This window comes from Haemorhous mexicanus, chromosome 3 (genome assembly GCF_027477595.1).
Source record: "Haemorhous mexicanus isolate bHaeMex1 chromosome 3, bHaeMex1.pri, whole genome shotgun sequence".
In the NCBI taxonomy this organism is placed as follows: domain Eukaryota; kingdom Metazoa; phylum Chordata; class Aves; order Passeriformes; family Fringillidae; genus Haemorhous; species Haemorhous mexicanus.
The window spans coordinates 6,550,808-6,570,416 of NC_082343.1; the positions used below are offsets into that span (position 1 = coordinate 6,550,808).

General features: G+C 41.1%; 2 protein-coding genes across 4 annotated transcripts in view; one reads left to right on the top strand and one right to left on the bottom strand.

Moving 5' to 3' along the window:
* MACROD2 (mono-ADP ribosylhydrolase 2) overlaps positions 1-19,609 on the top strand; it is an 851,353-nt gene that overhangs the window by 98,273 nt on the left and 733,471 nt on the right. The gene's annotated exons all lie outside the window — the stretch shown is intronic.
* On the bottom strand, positions 1,179-13,663 carry FLRT3 (fibronectin leucine rich transmembrane protein 3). Its single transcript, XM_059840662.1, has 3 exons — positions 13,533-13,663; positions 5,606-6,353; positions 1,179-4,522 (listed from the first exon to the last, which is right to left on the bottom strand). The coding sequence occupies exon 3, from the start codon at positions 4,475-4,477 to the stop codon at positions 2,528-2,530; it is 1,950 nt and encodes a 649-aa protein (XP_059696645.1). The 5' UTR covers positions 4,478-4,522; positions 5,606-6,353; positions 13,533-13,663; the 3' UTR covers positions 1,179-2,527.

Here is a 19,609-nt window from a genome sequence, read left to right on the forward strand (position 1 = left end):
TGGAGTTGGTACATACCATTACCAGGCACTTCTGGCTTAAGTGCCTCGAAGGCAAAGTACTCACTGTTGTTTTACCTTTTTCACAACATAAATTTGGAGCCAACTGAGACAGAGGTTTTCAAATAGCTTGCAAATCCAACAAAACCTGTTTAATTTTGTAACTGGAGAACTGCTGGCAAAGAACTAGGTTCTCTTACAGTGACCCAGCCATTTCATGGGCTCAGGTATCAGGGATGCCCCTGTGTGAGTGTAGACAAAGAACAGGTCTGTCCAGTCCCTCTGTGTCATTTTCCTTCCCTGCTCGTTGCTTGGGAAGCTTTTTGCACATTAACATAATGAGGCTCCACATGCTCAGTCTTGGCTTTCTTGCCTTTCCCTAGATTGGCACCTGATGGGACAACAGAGCAAAATAGTCTTGTTTGGTGCATTTCACTGAGCTGAGCCTTACACTCCCCTCTCCATGGATCCATTCAGTGCTCCATGCAAAGGAGACATGGTTTGTACAAGGTCAGCAAGCAAGCACAGTGCTGCATGCCTCCACTGCTCAGGAACTGCAGGAGACATTTTTGAAAGCGATGTGTCAGCAATTCCATGGCGCAGGGAGTTTGGAGAGGAACTTCCCTGAGCACATCTGGAAAATGAGGATGAAAAACAGCGTGTTACTGGAAATTTTGGGTCTGGGGAGTTGGATTCCTGGTAGGAGACTGATTTGCTAGTTGCTGACACCAATAGTCTCAGTGTTGGTCACTCTTTCTTCATCTCTCATTCTTTACTACTCTTAGGGAACCAGACAGGCCAAGCACCACTAAAATTCTCAAAGAATTAAATTGCATTTGGTATACATTCCTTCTTGTCTGAGATATTGTCTGAAGTATTAAAATTTTCATTTGCTGTTTCTTTAAAAAAAGCCCTGTACTTCAGGGGGTTGTAACTCCAGGCCTTCCCTCCCTTTCATTATTCACACTGTTCACTGTTGTGAAAACTTTTTTCCCAAGTGATTAATAATGAAGAAAACCTGCAAGGGTAATACTGTTAACCTGAACACAAGAAGCTCATGACCTGAGAAGTAGTAGCTTCCGAGTGGGTTTCTTATCAGAGCACTGCAGAAGTGCAGCATAATTCTGAAAGTAGTTTTTCAACTTCACTCATGAATAAGACCAGTATTTTTCATAGTTAAGTTATGTATGAAAAGGTGGGTATTTTATTATTTCCTTTTTTCTTAGTTTTTAAAAGCTTGATACATGTAGTGTTGGATCAAGGCACACACAAGACTGGCCAAAGGGCGTACAAAGCACTTTGGTTTTTAGTTGAAGAAACAGAATGATTATTGCAACAAAGAGTGGCTTGGGGTTTAAACATAATAGCTCATAGTTCAGCAGGAAGGCAGAAAGAAACATGTTACCTTACAGATTACCAAGGAATTTCTGGATAACTGTGACAGTAATGGGCAGTATTCCTGACTGTAACAGCATTGTACTGAACACAGACTCTTATATGCTTCAGAATAGCTGCATTCTCCATTTGTCTGCTCACCTTTGGGACCACAGTTTTTCAGACCTTGCTTTTATTGCCTTGGGTTTTGTCCTGTTCTCTTTTCTTGTGAAACTGCACTTTCAGCCCTTTTCCTTTTCTAAGCAGTTTCAAAGTGTTGCCTGCCCTTGTCTCCCAAATGCCTGTGAGCATCCATTTCGTCTGTAATATACAGACCACTGATTCTGATAACCAAAAAACTATTCCTGAACTGTATCTACCCCCTTGGTTTGTAGAGCCTACCACCTTTTTTTTTTTATTTGTTAGGAATTTGATTATGCTTTCCTCTAGGGATTTACGGTATTTTTAACACTTGTCAAAAGCTTCAGTCTCATGCATATTATCAATTTGCTTATTCTCATTTAAATTGGATTTTACCACTGTTGAATGGATATATCCAGACAGCTGATATTGCCCATTACTACACACATTTTTGTTTATTGAATATTGTTGTGGTTTACAGATTTAATAGACCCAACACTGGAAGTTCTGTGAGTTTTTTGTAACCATTTTTGATCTTCCTGACTTGCCAGGTTCAACATTATTTTATTGATACCAAAGTGAAAAATGACCTGTGCTTACACTTACAAGGATCTCAGATGAATGTTCTGACTGCTCAACACGGCAAGAAAATTCACTTTCACAGTCAACAAGTCATCTTACTCAGTAGAACACAAAAGTTAAATGGTCTGTAACTTCAATATTAGCAAGGAAAATACAGTACAAATTACTAAAAAATACTAAAATATAGAATTGTGGTCAGGTATCCCCACTACATTAATCGCAGCAGTAGCCTGAAATTTGAAACTTTTAATAAAAAGTTCTTAAATATAAATTATATGGCAAATGTACAGTACATTGCTTTGTCAGTCTTTTAATCCAGTGTTTTGCAGTAGAACAGCAACTGTTAAGTCAGTCTTTTCTTGTTTTCTTTAAAAAACAAAACAAACCCAAAAAACCCAACAAAACCCAAACCAGTCCTTCACGTCCCTCAGTATCATGAGTGTGAATGATCTGAATCTGGAATACCACTGTCTCTGTAGCTCCTGTTACTACTGCTTTCACTGTGGCTGTTCTTGTACAGATTCATGCCATTAGGTGGGAAAATGGTGTGTATTACAAATTCCTCCTTGGACACTTGGTCACTGGTTATCGGTATCATCTGGAAAGAAGTCTCCCTGATTTCCAAGATGGAGTTATCCTTCTTGGTTCCCGCTTCGGCATAGTCATCTTTTCTCCGGCGTCCCTTGCTGTAGGTGCAGTTCCGGGAGAACAGGGACCCGTTTCTGTGCACGTACCAGCAGACCAGGGCCAGCAGCCCTATGGCCACCAGTGCCACCACGCCGCCGATGATGGCGGCCAAGGGCAAGCTGGAGTTTTTGTAAGGTTCTTTCTCCTGCTCCCGATTGAGGGTGGTGGTAGGGTTGTACATCTTAAGAGGCGCCGTCTCGGTCTCGATGCATTCGGGTGTTTCGTCAGAGAGATAGATGTTGCTGGTTTCCATGGGAACCATGCACACACGGTACGGTGACTCCGGTTCGAGAGCCGTGAGCAAGTAGTCGTTTCTGTCACCTGTAACTATAGTTTCAGTTATAGATCCAAAGGCAGGGCTGTGACCCATCTTGAGCCAGCTCAGTCTCAAAGCAGTCATCGGTAGTGCAACTTTCCAGGAGATGTGAATAGTCTCCGTGCTTACGGATTTCACAAATATTGTAATGATTTTGCGTACCGGGCTCGCTGTGGTTCTGTAGTTTTTATTTAGGTTGGGAGTCTTGATGTCTGGTTGTTTGGTCACAGAAATGGGCCAGTGTCCCTGGGCTGGGTATAACGTGTTTGGTACTGCAGTAGTGATTTGGACGGTGCTTATCATGCCATCGTCCTTACAGTCAAAGAGTTCTGCACTGAGGTCTTTGATGGCCATCCCACGTACTTTTTCTGGTGCCTGACACATCAGTCCACGTACGTTCACTTTTAAAGGCAGTGATTGTAACCAGTCACGTACCCATTTCATTTTGCACCCGCAGTGCCAAGGGTTGTTGCGAAGAAACAGTTGAGTGATGTTGTCCAGATCATCAAAGACACCCTGAGGTAAATTGCTGAGATTGTTATTGGACATATCTAGTCGGTACAACTGCCGTAAGTAAGAGAAAGCATTGGGTGGCACACGGTTGATGTGGTTTTCTTGGAGATAAAGCTTTCTTAGGTTTGTTCCCGGCAAATTCACCGGCGCAGCTGTGAGTGAATTGCGGACCAATGACAATTCTGTAAGATTGACTAGATTAATGAAGACTTTGTCTCCTAATCCATGATTATTTAGAAGATTTCCGTCTAAAACAAGGCGTTTTAGATTTGTAAGGTCTTGAAGGGACAGCTCAGAAATTGTGGAAATACGATTATCATCCAAGCGTAGCTCTTCTATGGTTTTAGGCAAACCCCAGGGAATGGTGCTAAGGTGATTTCGAGAGAGAAAAAGAAGTCTGAGATAGATGTTGTCCCGGAAAGCTCCATCCTCAATGCTAACGGCAGAAACAGAATTATCATCCAAATGCAGTTCTTCCAGATAAGGAATTTTTGAAAGTGAATCATAAGTAATGGTCCTTATATTGTTCTCCTGCAAATGCAGTTCTTTAATGAACTTAGGGAGGTTAGTGGGAAATTCATCTAGGCTGTTGCGGTATAAATATATTCTTTCCACCCTAAGCAAGTTCTTCAGTTCTGAAGGAATCCCAGCATTATTTATTTGATTGTTCTGAAGGAAGAGGGTGGTTGCATCCTCTGGGATTCCTGTAGGAATAGACGTCAAATCGCGATCATTACAATATATGAAACCCACATCACAGCGACATACTGAAGGGCATGGTTTGGCACTAACAGAATAAGGTGCCATGTCAAGTAACAGCCCTATTTTAGTCCAAACTAGGAAGATGCTCCAGGTAACACTAATCATGGTCAGGAATGATGAGATTTCTATACAGTTCTGATCTTCAACAATCTAAAAAAACCAAACAAACAAGATTATCCAGATCATCAGTGAAGAAACCACAATAAAAAAAATCAACTTCAACATTACAGAAGACATCTGAAACACACATTAAACCGAAATTCGAGTGCGTAGATGCATTTTACTCTCTTTTCCTTACATCAATAATTCTACTACTTGTACTAATTCAATTAACTAAATAGGTTATTCTGCATAGTGATTGGAAGTAATATAATCAAGTATGCCTGATCTGTGAATTATTTTGCTTAAGCAACAAGACTCTTTCTAAGGATTCCTTCCCATTTCATGTGTACCGACACAGATACCAGATAAGAACAGAACTGAAGTCACACCAGAGTTCAAGTAAATCATTCTATATCTGAAAGATAAGAAGTAATTCCTAAGCCAGCTAACTTCCTCAGGAGCCCTTAAGTGAACTATAAAGCCCTTACCAACCCCACAAGTCTAGTGGTAGCTATTTCAGAAGTTCAAAAAAAGCCCTAAAAGCAAAGCATAAAATGCAGACAAAAGAGTGAGGGCCAGTGAAGGCATTTTCCCAAGTCTTTCCCATTGCTCAACTTCACAGTGTGTAACTTAAAAACACTGTGGACTATTTGCTTGGTTTTCAAGCTTAAGTGACTGCTCAGAAAGGTGAATGTTACAACTGGCAGGTAGCTGGTAGAGCTATGGCTTTCTAATTCACTGGATGAAATATTTCATTACATGCTTAATTTCATGTTTAAATATTTGTCATTCTCAAAAGTCGTCTTACTAAGTAGCACACTCATAAGAGTCTATTTGGCAGGTTTAACCACATTTTCCCATCTTTTTACGAGCATAGTAGAAATTAACTCTTGAGACTGAGATTGGACTTTGCATTGGTAGTGTGTTTGTACACTGAGCTCAGGTAATTAGCATTTTTACAGCTTTAACGACAACATAATTCAATTACCATTGTAATTAGGGTTGTGAGAACTCCTGCAAGATGACCTATGCATTAAGCAGTGTCATGACCTTTTCTCTTATGGGCTCATATATTAATTGAACTTTATTCTCAGAGGCATGAAAAGGAAAATAAATTTATATTGATCCTACCGTATTTAAAGGTATGAGTAAATTTTGTGCTTGAGGATATCCAGTAAAGGGATGTCTTTCTGCCCAGTCACTCTTAGGGTTTACTCCATGAAGCAGTTTTCTTTTGATGGTGTTTACTCAGATGGTCCTTGGTGGTTGGTGGTGTGTTTTCCTGGCTCCTGGCACGATACTCAATGAGCATTCCAACCAAGATTTATCATGGTACATAAGCACACCAGGCCCCAGAGTAGAAAAGCTTCAGCTTTCTTCTATTTTAGTCCTCATGTAAAGTCTGTGAATGAAGAGCCTCTTTTGTTAGGTTTAATGCCTTTAGCAGGAATTACTTTCTTTGTAACTCTTACAAACTCTTCTGTGCAGCGTAGTAGTCAGAGGAGGGAACTGCAGTGCCGCGTGATAGAAACCATTCATTATGCTGAGGCTCGAAGGACTGCAGCCTCTTCAGGAGGTCAGGAAAGGGATGCTTTTTCCTATCCAGAATTATCCACGTATGACCTTTGTACAGTAGCTACATCCTGATACATCCACACCTCTTTCAGAGAAACATTTTCCAACTCTGACTTTTTAACGCTTCTTCCAAATTTGTAATGCAGGAAAGAATTCCTCCTGTGCTGCAAGAAGGCAAATTACTTTACCACAGAAACATCAGGCAATTCAGATGGTTTTCTTCATTATAAAAAAAACCCCACAAAAATATGATTTCCTTCCCAGAAAACTCCCCTTTGAAAGCTTTCCTCGAACTCCTAATGTCCTGCAAAAGTAAAAACAAAAAAAATTGGAATTAATAACAACTGGTGCACACTAGTTTTAAGGGTTGCATCCCCTGTACATGAGTAGAACACCTTGTTTCCCCAAAGCATTGGTATTTCAGCAAAATCAACAAAGCTCTTTCAAAAAATGTTTTGCTGTGTAGTTTTATGGAACTGTATTTTCCCTTGTTTTGGTAGAAAAATAAAGGCAGAAAGTAATAAAATATTTGTAAATTACATTTTTCATCTGATGTCCAATGCCAGTGTTACCTCCTTGGAGGAAGCCAAAATGGTTGCTTGCTTTGTGTTCCTGGTAAATAGATCATCATCTCCTTGGTTTTAAGTGTAAAAGGAGCTAATTACTCTTCACTAGCTACTGTGTGAAAGGGAAAGCATTTTTGCCAAAGTATTGTATGAATATATTTCCCACTCACAGCATGTTGATTCTGAGCTAGGGACTAACCAGACATCTGTCTGCTATTTGGCAATACATAGGTGGGTTTAGTCTGTAAAATTTCTAAGAAGTAGGAAAATATTATTTCTTTCATTTGTATTTCTTACAGAACGTTAATTATTTTTTAAACAGCATTCTTAACTTGGGCTACTCCGTATCACTACTGTGTAAAGTATCCAGTGAGATACCAAGCCCCGAGCCAGTCTGTGGGTAGCATGTCTGAAATAAAAAGTGGTTAAATTTGAAATGAAACAAATCCTTAATGTGTGCTTGCTTTTCCCTTTTGTGACATCCCATTTGTCCAAGGGGCTGAGCACAATCCTCTGAAACAAAGTACTTGGCAGGAACAGTGTGCTGAGTAATGCTTGCTTAGCTGCCTTCCTGGGAGCAAAACTAGAGCATCTTCTGCTCCTCTGTAAAATACTTGACCTAAACACAAACACTCTCTGTTTTAAAAATGTCTTTTGTAATTTGTAGCAGGTCTGTTATGAAACAGACCAGTCATACTCCTTACAGCAACACAGAATATGCAGTGATGTATTTAAATAGATACAAATTCTGCTGCTCTTTTTCATAGAAAAATGTTAACCATTAAAAAAAAAAAAAACCCAAAGTCCCCCATTTGAGAGATGGTGTGACTACCCAGTGAGGGAGTGGAAAAGACTCTTCTCTCCTGCTGCTGTTTTTGTGCTCCTCTGAGCTTTGTTTTCAGAATCTTGTTTTCAGCAGTTGCCCAATGAAAAAAAAAAAAAAGGACTCAAAATGAGGGACCCCCATGGTGGCATAAATAAGTATTTTTATGTATGCTTTATTTAAGGCAAAAATACAATCTATGTGGCCACATTTTAAATAGAAGGGAATGCATGTTTAGTGGTAACTTATGTAATTTGGGTAAATTATATAATCATTATGAAATGGAACAAAAAAGCTCTGTAGTCTTCCAGTGTCTAGTTTTCTTGCTCTGTATTACTCAAGTGTTTGGGGAAAAAAGCCCAGGCCCTATTCTTAAAACTCTGAAATAAAGAACAACTTAACAACTGTAGAAAAAAATGGTGTCTCTTAGGAACTAATGTGAAGTCGTGATAGAAGTTATTTTCTGGAAAGGGTATGGTGAAATAGGAATATAAATTCCTTTAATAGGCCTTTGAAGGCTACAATAACTTTTAAGTACTTAAAATCATAAATTTTCTTTAGAACTCTGAGCTGTAAAAAACTTGTTAGTATTAAGCAAAACGTTGGCTCTAGAATGCATACATTACATAGACACATGCACACAGCAAGTTCATTTATTTTACCTTTCTAGCACATAAACTGTTTCCTCTGTACTTCATTTGATAGTCATCTCTTCATTTATTGCCACTATTATAATAGCAGTAATGTGTAGGATTAAAATGAAAGCACTGAAGCTTATTAAGTTCCTGGAATTTTTTTTTATCCCTTCTCTCAAAATTACATGAAAACAAGAGCAGGAAAAAGAAAAGGTCTCTTTGGAGAAGACGACACTGTTTCAAAAATGTGGATTAAGACTATACCCCCCACTCCCTTTTCTAAACTTAGAATAGTTTCTTCAGGTCTTGATTGTTTGATATCTTGCACTTCCCTTTTATATCTCAAGCTATGGCTGAAAACAATGTTTTTGCATATCAAAGGCTCCAGTGATCTGTCTACAGAGAAGAAGGGAATCGTGCTGCCATGCTCCAACTTTCCCCTTCTTGAGCTGTCTCTAAATATTCCCTGACACCAAGTCATTATAGCTGATCCGGCAGGATGAAAAGAAAAGTGACCCCCACTGGTACAGACACTGTGTCCAGGTTTCTGCAGCATCAGATTGGGAGGCTTCATGGACACATGGTTTTGAAAGAAACCATTATTTTTGAGCAGACCAGATTTTAGGAACTGTGCTAATAATAATTTTTAAATGCAAAAAAACAGTCCTTGTTTTTTGGTAACAAAAGTAACATTGGAAAAACTGAACAGCAGCTTTTTGCTCTTTATTCCAAGTTGAATGTTTTCCTCAACTTTTCTGAACCACATAGTTAAATTAGTTTTCCTGGGACTGTGTAAGCTAGTGAATTACGAGGGATATCAGCAATGTGTGGACCTTGCATGTGGACTTATTGCTGACTACAGCAAAGAGGACATCTCATTTTAAAATGTTCAATATAAGTTGAGCTATTTAAAAAAAAAAAAAGTACATAAGAAGAACATTGTATTTACCCTGAAGTATGGAGTCCAGCTGCACTCCAGGCAATGGCTTAACAAAATAAATAGTTTTGGTATATTTGAAAAGTTGGGATTTTTTTGTAAAAACAGTGTCAAAGATTTCTTTCCAAGCTAATATAGAATGTGAATAAAATCAAGACCTGCCTCACTTGAGGTCACACAATGCTTATTTGAATTTCTAATCTAGCTCTGTGTTCTCCAGCAGTAACTCTGGTAGCTCAGTGGCTTCTTTCTTACCATCAAAGTAACAGAGGAAAGGGAAACTAGTAGGTATTTTTAGGTTGTAAAAGACAAAACTATTATTCAAAGCCACCATTAGAATGTACATACTTGGTAAGGCAATTTGCTTAACCAGTGTACTTCTATTCTAGAATTAGCTCTCTATTTGTTTAGAATCTGAAACATACCAGAAACACAAAATGTGCTAATTTTTTAAAATACTTGTGAAGTCCATCTACTGCTTATAATGTCAGTCCTGCTTGCAAAGGTCACGCTGCAGCTTAAAACAGCTTCACTAGCTTTTTTTTTTTTTTTTTGAAGAAGTTCCACAGTGCTAATCTAGAGTTAAAACAATGTCCACACTTTGTTTTCTTTAAGTGTATTACTCAGGGTTAGTTGATAGTGACAGCAAAATGCTTTCTAAGCACCCTGTCTAGGAGCTGCAATTTCCACGATCATCGTATTTCAGGAAGGTGCCCCAGCCTTTTGTTTGGCGCTAGGCAAGCAGAAGGTCCTCTAGCTGTCTGTCCAAGGGGGAAAAAATGCAAAGGAGTTTGTTAAAGTGAGAGTGAACCCTTTAGTCAGATTGCAGCACTGTGTGTTACTGAAATTTGTTGCTGTTTTTTGTTGGAGATTTCATTTACTTGCAGAAAACTTGCTCCCACTTCTTGTGCAGTAGGAATAATGCTGCTTGTGTCTTGTTAAGTCTAACTCAAGTGTCCTAAAAAATGCTAATTTTTACGTGATCTTCCCTCAAATGCAAGTAAATCTGACTTAGAAATGAATTCTGAGTAAAAGCTTGACTCCACACCCAAGATCAGCCAAACCTGTATTTGCTGTAGAGGATGGAAATGAACTCTGAGTGCCTCTCTTCTGAAGTTTACTTCTAAAATGTTTCCTAGTTTTGAAGATGCTGGGTTGAAAAGACCCAGACTATTACTCTATTCCTTCTCACTCTCTTGTTTTGACTACTCTGCTGCAGGAAAGGTTGCACGTTAAGAAAACACTTTGAGGTGGGGGATCTTTTGCAATGAATTTTTGGTTTGTGTTTTAGTGCTCTTTGAGTTTAGCCAATTATGGTTTCTAGGTTTTCTTTTTGAGAGCTGCTGCTGAGGTAACTTGTCTGGGCATTAAATAAAAGAATAGAGAACAAATGCTGCCATTGTTTCAAGGGAAAAAAATCTGGTTTTCCCCTCTTGACAAGTTTAGGTAGAATTATACCTGATAGGGAGTTTCTGGCACAAAACTCCTGACATGTAAAAACCTTACTTGAACACCAGATAAAGTTTCAGTCATTTTGTTTCTTTCCTTTTTAAAGTAGGTGTTTCCTCATCTCCTGATTACTAAGTTTGCCCCTCAAAAAATTAGAAAAAACATGAAGCTGTAAGAATGTCTGGGCTCTTACAGCTCATGAAAGGCAGAAGAGAGTTAGTGATGCCATAAGATATGTACTGAACACTTTTCAAGATTCCTGCCCTGAGTGGTATTTGGCTGCTTCTAAAAAGAAATGTAAGCAATCACATATTAATTCTTCCATGCACTGCAGTGCTTTGAAGTGATTAAGGAAAAAACTTAAGAGCTAACTAGCCATTAGCATCCATGCTTCCTGCTACAAGGAGACAAAGATGGCCATCTCCCAACTGAAGCCACTTCAAATAACTGCATCTGCAAAGTTTGCAAACTCCAGCAATTGCTTTGATTAGTCACCATTGCCTTACACAATATCAGGCAACTTTTAGCTACTGGTGACAGAGGAAAAAAACCAAACCAAAACAAACACCAAAAACCCCAAGCCAAAAACTCATCTTTATTTCGTTCTTCCTGTAAAATGTATCCACTTTATTTCTGGAGATCAAAGCTCACTGTGAGTTTACTACAGAGTTTTTTGCCCACTGGGGGGTGGTACATGCTACAAAACCTGTGCTTTTAAGAGCCACAAGTCAGATGTTTTTTGCTGCTGTCCAGTCTTCTCTGCTTTAATTACAACAAAGTCTCCCGTTGAGAAAAACAGAGGCAGCTTGCAAAGGAGGGAGTTATAAAGAAATAAAATAAATCACTCTTCCAGAGAGTTTAAAGAATTTCCCATGCTGACTGCTTGCAGTATTTATCTGGTTGTTCTCCAGTTAAAATGGTATAAGTGTACCAAAAAAAAAAAAAAAAGAGAGAATTAGCATTTTAAATCTATTCCAAGGGCTGTCAGTGTTTCTGGTATACAGGAGGAGCACAGAAGACAGGAAAAAAATACAGCTTTTAGAAGTGATTAAATGTGGATGGAAAAATAAAAAAGCTTGATAGCAGCATGAAGTAGGATTAGAATAAACCCAGTGTATTTCAAGATAATTGGCTTTCTGTAAACCCAGGTATACCTTTTGTTTATGAAATATCTGAAATCCTATCTTAAACAGGGCTGTATTGTATGGGTTTGGAATAAATTAAAGGAAACTTGAAGGTGGGTTTTCTTTTGAGGGAGGGAAGGGCACTGAAAGCTTTTGAGTATGACCTAATGCGTGGCATATATCGACAAGGAAAACACAGACTGATCTTTCTGTTTCATAGCAAGTAATTATTTTCTTTACACACTTGAATTGACAAATGCATTTTTCAGTCTAATTCAAAGAAATGTTCATTAAGATGCCATATCCCCAGGCAATAGATGGTGAGCATAACTGATGCTTCTATCTTTTTGGGCAGTATATTTTAGACAAGGAAATTGGGGTCAGGATAATGAATTGTTTTTTCAAGTCTGAACATTTTCAGCCTCTTTGTATAAAAGATGTACATGGAAATGCAAAATGTGAATCTTCTTGTTTCAAAGAGGCAAAGAGAAAATTCATTCAGCTAATGTGCAAGGAGTAAGATTTAACTGTTAAGTAATTCTACATTTTGGTGTGAATCTGGTGTAGAAAATACTCCCCTGTACTCTGTCAACTGACCAGAACTGATCCCTTGCAGAAGGAAGCGACTTGCCTTCAGCCCGAATTAATAACCCGTCAGTAACAGCATTCCATGAATTAGTTAATTACATACACTCGTCCTCGCGTTTGCAACACTCCTTGCAACTCTGCCGGGATGTGCCAGGGTTGAGCTCAAACCCCTTTGCGGTCTGAGAGATTAAAATTGAGGCGACCTCAAAGAGCAGGACTGAGCCAGAAAGGCAGCTGTCTGTGCAAGAGCTGAGCTTTTATTCACCGAGGGGATGAGCTTGGAAACTAAGCAGGAATCCAAAAAAAGAACCAGCCAACCAACCCCAAAATCAGAAAGCTGTGCCTGCTTGCTGTGAGCTATGGCAGATGCTGGGAAGCAGGACCACTACGCTGGGAAATGTAGGAATACTTGGGCTCTGCCTGATCAACTAAGTTGCAGCTCCTAATTGCATTAGAAGAAAAGGGTCAAAACCAAAAGATTTTGGCACATCCAGCAGTCGTGAAACGATTTTTGAGGTCAGAATCACGTAGAGATGAGGTGTGCAACAAAGTACGTAGTGAATTATTTATTTGCAAGCCATTTATAAATTAATTAGCTGTGCCTGTACGAGGGCACACAATCACTTAATACACTGAAAAGAGCTGAAAAGTTGATTACAACTAGGCGAGGACCTATGGAATGGCATGAGGATTATGAGCCAGCTCTTCTTCCCATAGAAAGTGGGGCGTCGGGCGGGAATTTGGGCCTGTTGCATTCTTTCTGTGCAACCATTTTGTTGCCCATCTTCTCGCCCGCAGACTTTGTGGTGCGGGGGACAGCGCTGCGCAGGGGCGCGAACGCATCGCCTCGAATTTTTTTTTTTTTTTCCTTTTAAATAGATGCAGCAAGAAAGGATAGAGGGAGGGGGAAGTTTCCCAACCGTGGGAGCGATGCGGGGTACGCGCAAGAGCATCCCCTCCCATCCGCGTTAAAACGCGCGGCCGGGGTCCCAGCGCCGCGGGGCGCGGGCGCTGCTCTGCGGGTCCCCCCGCGCTGCTTCCCGCCCCCGCGCAGGGCGGCTTTGCGCTGCCTCCTTCTCCTGGCGCCGGGGCAGCGCAGGCACCGCACGCCCAGCCTGGGGAACCCCCGGGCGCGCTCCAAATGTGCGGGCTAAGCCCTCTGCGCTCCTGCGCGCCGCGCACCCCGCCGGGAGGGCGGGCGGGCTCTCCCCGCCGCAGCGCCGTACCCGCACTCCGGCGCCGGGAAGCGGCTGGCGGTGTAGGGAGCGCGCCCAAACTTCCCTCCACATCCTCCTCTTTCTCCGCACCCCCCGAGCCGCGCAAGTCCCGCGGAGGAGAAGAAGCGGTTATCCCGCGCTTACCTGCGGAGAGGCGCGGGGAGGTGCAGTCCCGGCGGCGGTCCCGGCAGGGCCGGGAGCGGTGCGCGGTGCGCGGTGCGGAGCGGGCGCTGCGCTGTCGCGGGGCGGCCGCGGACGGAGCTCGGCGCGCGCCCCTCAAGTCGCGGCGGCAGCGGCGGAGCCGCGGGGGCGGGGCCGGACGTCACGGGGGGCGGGGCCGGGGCGGGGCGCGGCGCGGGGCCGCCGCTAGGGGGAGCAGCAGGCGGCGCCACGGCCCCGCCGCGCAGGGGGGGTCGGGGGCGGACGTGGCGCCTCGGCCCCGCACGGGGGGCAGGGGTTTAAAAACTATTTCTTTAGCCTGTGTTTCACGTGGCAGAGAAGCGATGGTGCCGCTGGTGGCCGTGCCGGGAGCGGGGTGGGTCCCCTTCATCCCCCAGTGCCCGGTTTTGGGCTGGGCAGGTGATCCCCGTTCCCTGGTTTTGGGTCCAAGGACCAGGACAGGCCGCGAGTTTCACGAAGGAATTTGAAAAAACCCTCTTTAAAACACAAATAAATGAATAAATTTCTTCAGTCCCAGTCGCCACATGGCTGCGAGTGCCGTCGCTCCCCTGGCATCTCCCTGGCTGTGGCGCTTCGTATTAAGCATTGCAGGCTTCGGCAGCTTTGGAGGGTGAGAGGGTTTTCCCGAGGTGACTCCTTTGGAATCAGCGAGTGCATACGAGCTGCCTGGTTCCTGCTCCGCCCGGGACGGCGCTCACCGGGACATCCCTTTTCGTGCCCGGCAGGACTGAGATTGAGGGGGAATTGTGGCCTGCCAGACTGCAGCCCTTGGGGATTTGTCCCAAAGTTTATGCCCGTTTGTTAAAGGGCAAAGTAGAAAACATCTTCCCCACGTATTTTTTGTAAAACCCAGTTTCCTTTACCCGTAGCATTAGGTTTGACAGATGAGGTTGATGTTTTTATTGTGGTTTATTTATTTAGGTTTTTTAAAAATTTCCCATTAAACGGGGTGTCACCTCCCAGCTGCATTCACGAGCATCCTGTTCTCTTCATTAGCCATGCACAGGTGATCTTGGCCACCTCATGCAGGGTTTTGACCAGCGTGTTCTGCAGCACAGAGCCAATGTCTGGGGAAGGCAGACTCCTGAAAACTGGCTCTGCTCATCCTAGTTATCCTCCAGTTGCACTTTTTGCTGGAATCAGAAGTCTATAAGACCAAGCTCCATTGATTTCAAAGAGGTCTCAGCTTCTGTAAATCCTATAGAAACTGCCACATAGGTGCAAAGTTTCTGTATAAAGTTTGAATACTTCAATTGCTGTTGATCTCTTTCGTCAAAAACAAAACCAGACAAACTTCAAAGTGTCAAACTTATCCTTCTCAAGAGGATTTTAATACATTTTTGAATGCTGCTTGATTGACTTGATACTTAGATATATGAAATGTTATATACATGTTGTATTTATTCTACTAATTTAAAAAAAATCTGGATTGATTTTCCTTTATAAAAAGGAAAAGGATTTTTTCTCTGCCACTGCAATTCTAATCTTTCCCTGAGGAGAGCAAAAACTAATAATAAATTGACTTCAGGTTAAGGTGCAATTGTCTGTATTGATAGTCCTGGCAGTGAGCTGTGCCTTAACCAGCTCAGAATAATCTACTGTATTGCATGTACATCTTAATGCACATCTAGCACATTACAGGCATATGGATACATATGTATATGTATTACAGGAACATATGATACATTTGGTACTACTGTCTCATCATATGGGACAGAATAGTGGGCTGGGGAAATGCTAAGAGTTGGGAAATGCTGCACCTATCCTGTTGGGTTTTTTGTATTTCTTTTTTAAACTGAGATTCCTTTAAGCTTATAGTAGTATTTTTAAAAAACATTGTGTATTTGGTATTTCTCAAACTGTATTACGTAACAGATTCCAGGGTTATGTTGCTGTGCCATGTTGCTAAGCCTTCACACAGATCTGTGGGATGCTTATAAAAGATGTATATGGTACTCATCCAGCTATCTCTCAGCTTAATTCCAAGGCTGGCCCCGTGCTTATGGCACTGGTTAGAAATTACAGTACATATTCCTAGAGAATTCCAAAGGGCATGTGAAAAATAATTACGTTTTACCAGGTCACAACTGCTCTGGAGTACTGAAAGGTCTTTAATGTGCTGTTGCAAACAGATTTTTGACTGTCTTCTTTTATGTAAACTGCATAAATATACTTCTTAAGAAGGTGGGTAGCCTTTAAAATACTGTCCACAAAAAAATCTCTTGTACATGGAGATCTTGACCACGTTCTCCATCTTTTTGTTGAAATGTAGGAATTTGAGGTGTCTTCAGTTCCAAGAGAATGGAGACGTTCTGTTAATAAGGATAGAGTTACTCATATGTTGGGAATAAAAATATGAATATTTAACACACAGGCGTGTGTGTATATTCCTAGGCATGCCAAAGCCTCAGAATATAATAAGATATTTTAATTGAATTTTTAAGTTAAAATAATGTTTTACCTGTATTTTGTTTATAGAATTAATTAATGCTCATGACATTGAGATTACAGTTCTTGTCAGACCTACAGGGAAATTATCTTTTGGAAGACATGGTAATCTTGTTAATGCTTCATGGGCTGAGAGGGTTTAAAAGATGTCGGGTGGGAAATTCAGAGCACTCACACTACATAATGTGTTTCACAGAATTTTATGCAGGTTTATAACATGCTCTTGTAAGGTGCTATTAGGTTAATGTGGAAATCATGATGCCTCTTTTTTTTTTTTTTTTCTCCTAAGCATCCTGATGGTGTGATAAGAATTGAAGTTCTGGGAACTCCCTCAGCCAAGGGTTGAACTGAATGACTCTCCCTGTAACTTGACAGGATTTCTGGATATACTTTGTCCTGCTGTAGATCAGGTTCCAGTCATATACATTTCCAGGCAGGACATTTATGAAATATTGAGAAACCAAACACCTTGACTGGGAAGTGAAATTGAATCTGAGATCACTCATCCCCAGTGAAGGAGAGGGCTGGCTGTCTTCAAGAATCAAAACTGAACCCTTGCTTTGTTGAGCATCTCAAGGACAGATTTCTGTCAGATAAAGCTGAGAGTAATAGTTTGATATTCAATGGAATAAGCTGAAATGAATGTTAGTGGGTTTTAGCTTCAGGCTTTTATGAGGTTATATTGATTTTCCAAAGCAAGCTGTCCCAAATCCAAGTTAGACATAGGCTGATTTGTGGAGACATGTAAGGAAAGAGGACACTATGATGTATGAACTTCAGTATGATACATGTTCTGAAAGGTTTCCTGATATTCACTAAGTAGTGTTTCTCAGCAAATACATATTGCATTTTGTATTGTATTGCATTTTTAAAGACTTTAGTCTTGAAATGATCAGAACCATTTCAGAATTAGAATCCAGTTTTGGATATATTCCTTCCAAGTACAAATGTCTGTCAAATTTAGCTTTCAGCACTGTGTATGTACATAGAGTACCTTGTCAAAGTTTTTGCAGCAGCTCTGTATCAAATGTGTCAAAATTGGGAGTGCAATCATGCAAGACAGTCCACAGCAGAGCTAGAGAGGTATGAAAAGTCTAAAACTAAATACTCATTTAAAAGTAGGTGGGCTCAAGCATGCTTCTTTCTTTTCCCCTGCCAGAGGAATGTGAGAGGTAATAGTTGTAATTGTGGTTATTTTGTCTTTTTGTAAAGGCCAGGAGGTTAGACCACTGTACCTGTATTTTCTGCCATTCCTCCCTCTTCTCTCCATGCTTTCTCCCCTTCTCTTCTTCTTTCCAGGTCTCCTAAACAGCCCCAGGGAGAAGACCTGTCAACTCAGAAATGCTTGTGATGCAATCACATCTGTATTTTCCCTAAGGCAAATAAACAGCTTTGCTTGTGAGATCATGTGCTATGGATAGCAAAATTAAGTAACTTAATAGGGTACTTGAAATTGCAAAGCCTTTGAGTAAGGTATTTATTTTTTATTATTTACAGGACATACTGCAGTGGGTAAAGAAAGCTGACTCCGTAAAGTCCATTCCAGGAAAGTTTGCTTCTAATGCCTAAAGTGAAGATTTGTATTTAAAAAGCAATTTCCTCTGTTTGTTAGATGTCAAACCATGAAGCCACCATGACAACATTTTTAGGAGAAACAGTGCTAACTCCTTTGCAGCTATGAAGAACATGGAGTTTTTCCTTGCTTACTTGACAAAGTAAGCAATGCTGTCAGAACACAAGAGACTTTCCTTTTGCTTGATGTGGCTTTGAAAGTGTGTTAAAGGCAGAAAAAATAGTGTTCCTCCAAAACAACCTTGAAAACCTTAGCTGAGATTGTTAGTAATGTCTGGTGTTTGTGAGGAAGAATCCTGTGAAGGAAAAAACCTGCTGTTCTGCCCTCAGGGTAGTTCTGCATTTGCAAATTCACATTTTTATGGATGAGGCCTATACTGAGCTGAACAAAGTGGTAAATGCATTTTTACACCTGCCTCTATAAAAAGGGTTCCAGTAGTACAGAAATACATTAAAAAAACCTGGAAAAAAAAAACAACCTTAAACCTTCTGAAATGGCAGGGAAAAAAAAATCTGGTGCAATTTTGGTCTTGGGCTCTTTCTTAGAGCTTTGTTTGCTGCTTATGCAAGAGTTGCCCAGAGCCAGCCTTTGAGGATAGAGAGATAGGCAAGGCAAGGGTGATTTGGGGTTTGCTAAGAAGGGGCTTAGGGTGGATGACTCCTTTCTCTCCATGTTCCTGTTTTGCCTGTTAATGTTGGAACTCATTGCTGCTCCTGCTGGTCCCTGTTTAGATACTGGTCAGACAAGCAGTTGGGCAAAATTCATGTTTCTTGTTTTAAATTCATATGCAGTTCTTAAAAATTTCAGTTCTTCATAAGTTTATTCTGAAAGCTTGAAAAGTCACATGCTTTCTCTCAAGTCTATTTGCAGGCCGTGAAAATAGTTCTTCTGGTCCTTTCTCTTTGTTTTTACTTCCTTATAGCCCCAGAGGATTTTCCGCCTTTGTCTTTCCTCTCAGTGTACTCAGCCTCCCTCTGCCAGGCTTTTTGCATATGCCCTGCCTCTTACCCACCACCTCTCCTCCTCCTGCAGTGCCCAACAGTTGTTTCTCCACACATCAACCCACATGGGAATATTCACATTCCAGCTTTTTTTGCATTGGGCATTTTTTTTTGTGCCTTGATCTTATGCCGGGAGAAGCTGCTTCTGTTGAACTCTTTTCTCTCCCTTATTGTCCTTCTTTGGCCCCTTTTACATGTTAGAGAGTTTCCTATTTTTTTTCCTCCTCCTATTAGTTGAGCAGTCTCACTTAGGTCTAATCTGGCAAAATTACAGTGGCTAAATTTTCTGCACTTGTATAATGTATGAGTTCCCCAATTTGAATATTTAGCATTCCTGGTAAACTCAAAGCAAGTGTATGGGGATACAGTGCTGCTGAAGGCATTTAGGTGGTGATCTGTAATCTCTACAAAAATGTACACCCCCTGCTTTGCAGGCAAATTGAAGCATTAGCACATTTATTTTGGCCAAATGCACCACCCTAGTTGTTTGTGTCTAGTCTGTGTTAACATCTAGCAATGAGCAGGAGTCTGTGCATTTGCTGATTTGCTTGTGTAATACCTGGGTTTGAAATTACGAAAGGCTGTGCCAGTGTTGAATATATGAATAACTCAGAAGTGTTTATTCTCAGGAAGGGCTAAGTTTACATTGTCTGAGCAGATTTATTTAGTCGTGAGCAGGGGTTATTATTCTGTCTTTTTCTGTTCAGCAAGAGAGGCTGTTTCAGGAATGGCTTTGTACAACAGCAGTTAATGGGGTTGGCAGAAAGTTATGGGTTGATATGGTCATTAAAAGTGAGTTAACTGGAATTTTTAAATTTCCCTGGCCATGAGAAATGTAGTGATGAAATTCTGACTCAGGAAAAGGACACACATACAGAGTCTTTATCTTAGTTGAGAAGACAAGTAAGTTTTGTACAACTCAACCCTACCAGCACCATCTGTGTGAATTGGTGTGGGCGCTGGCGTGTTTTCAGCATCTGCTGTGGAAAGATCCTTGAAGCTAAACAGAAAAAAAAAAT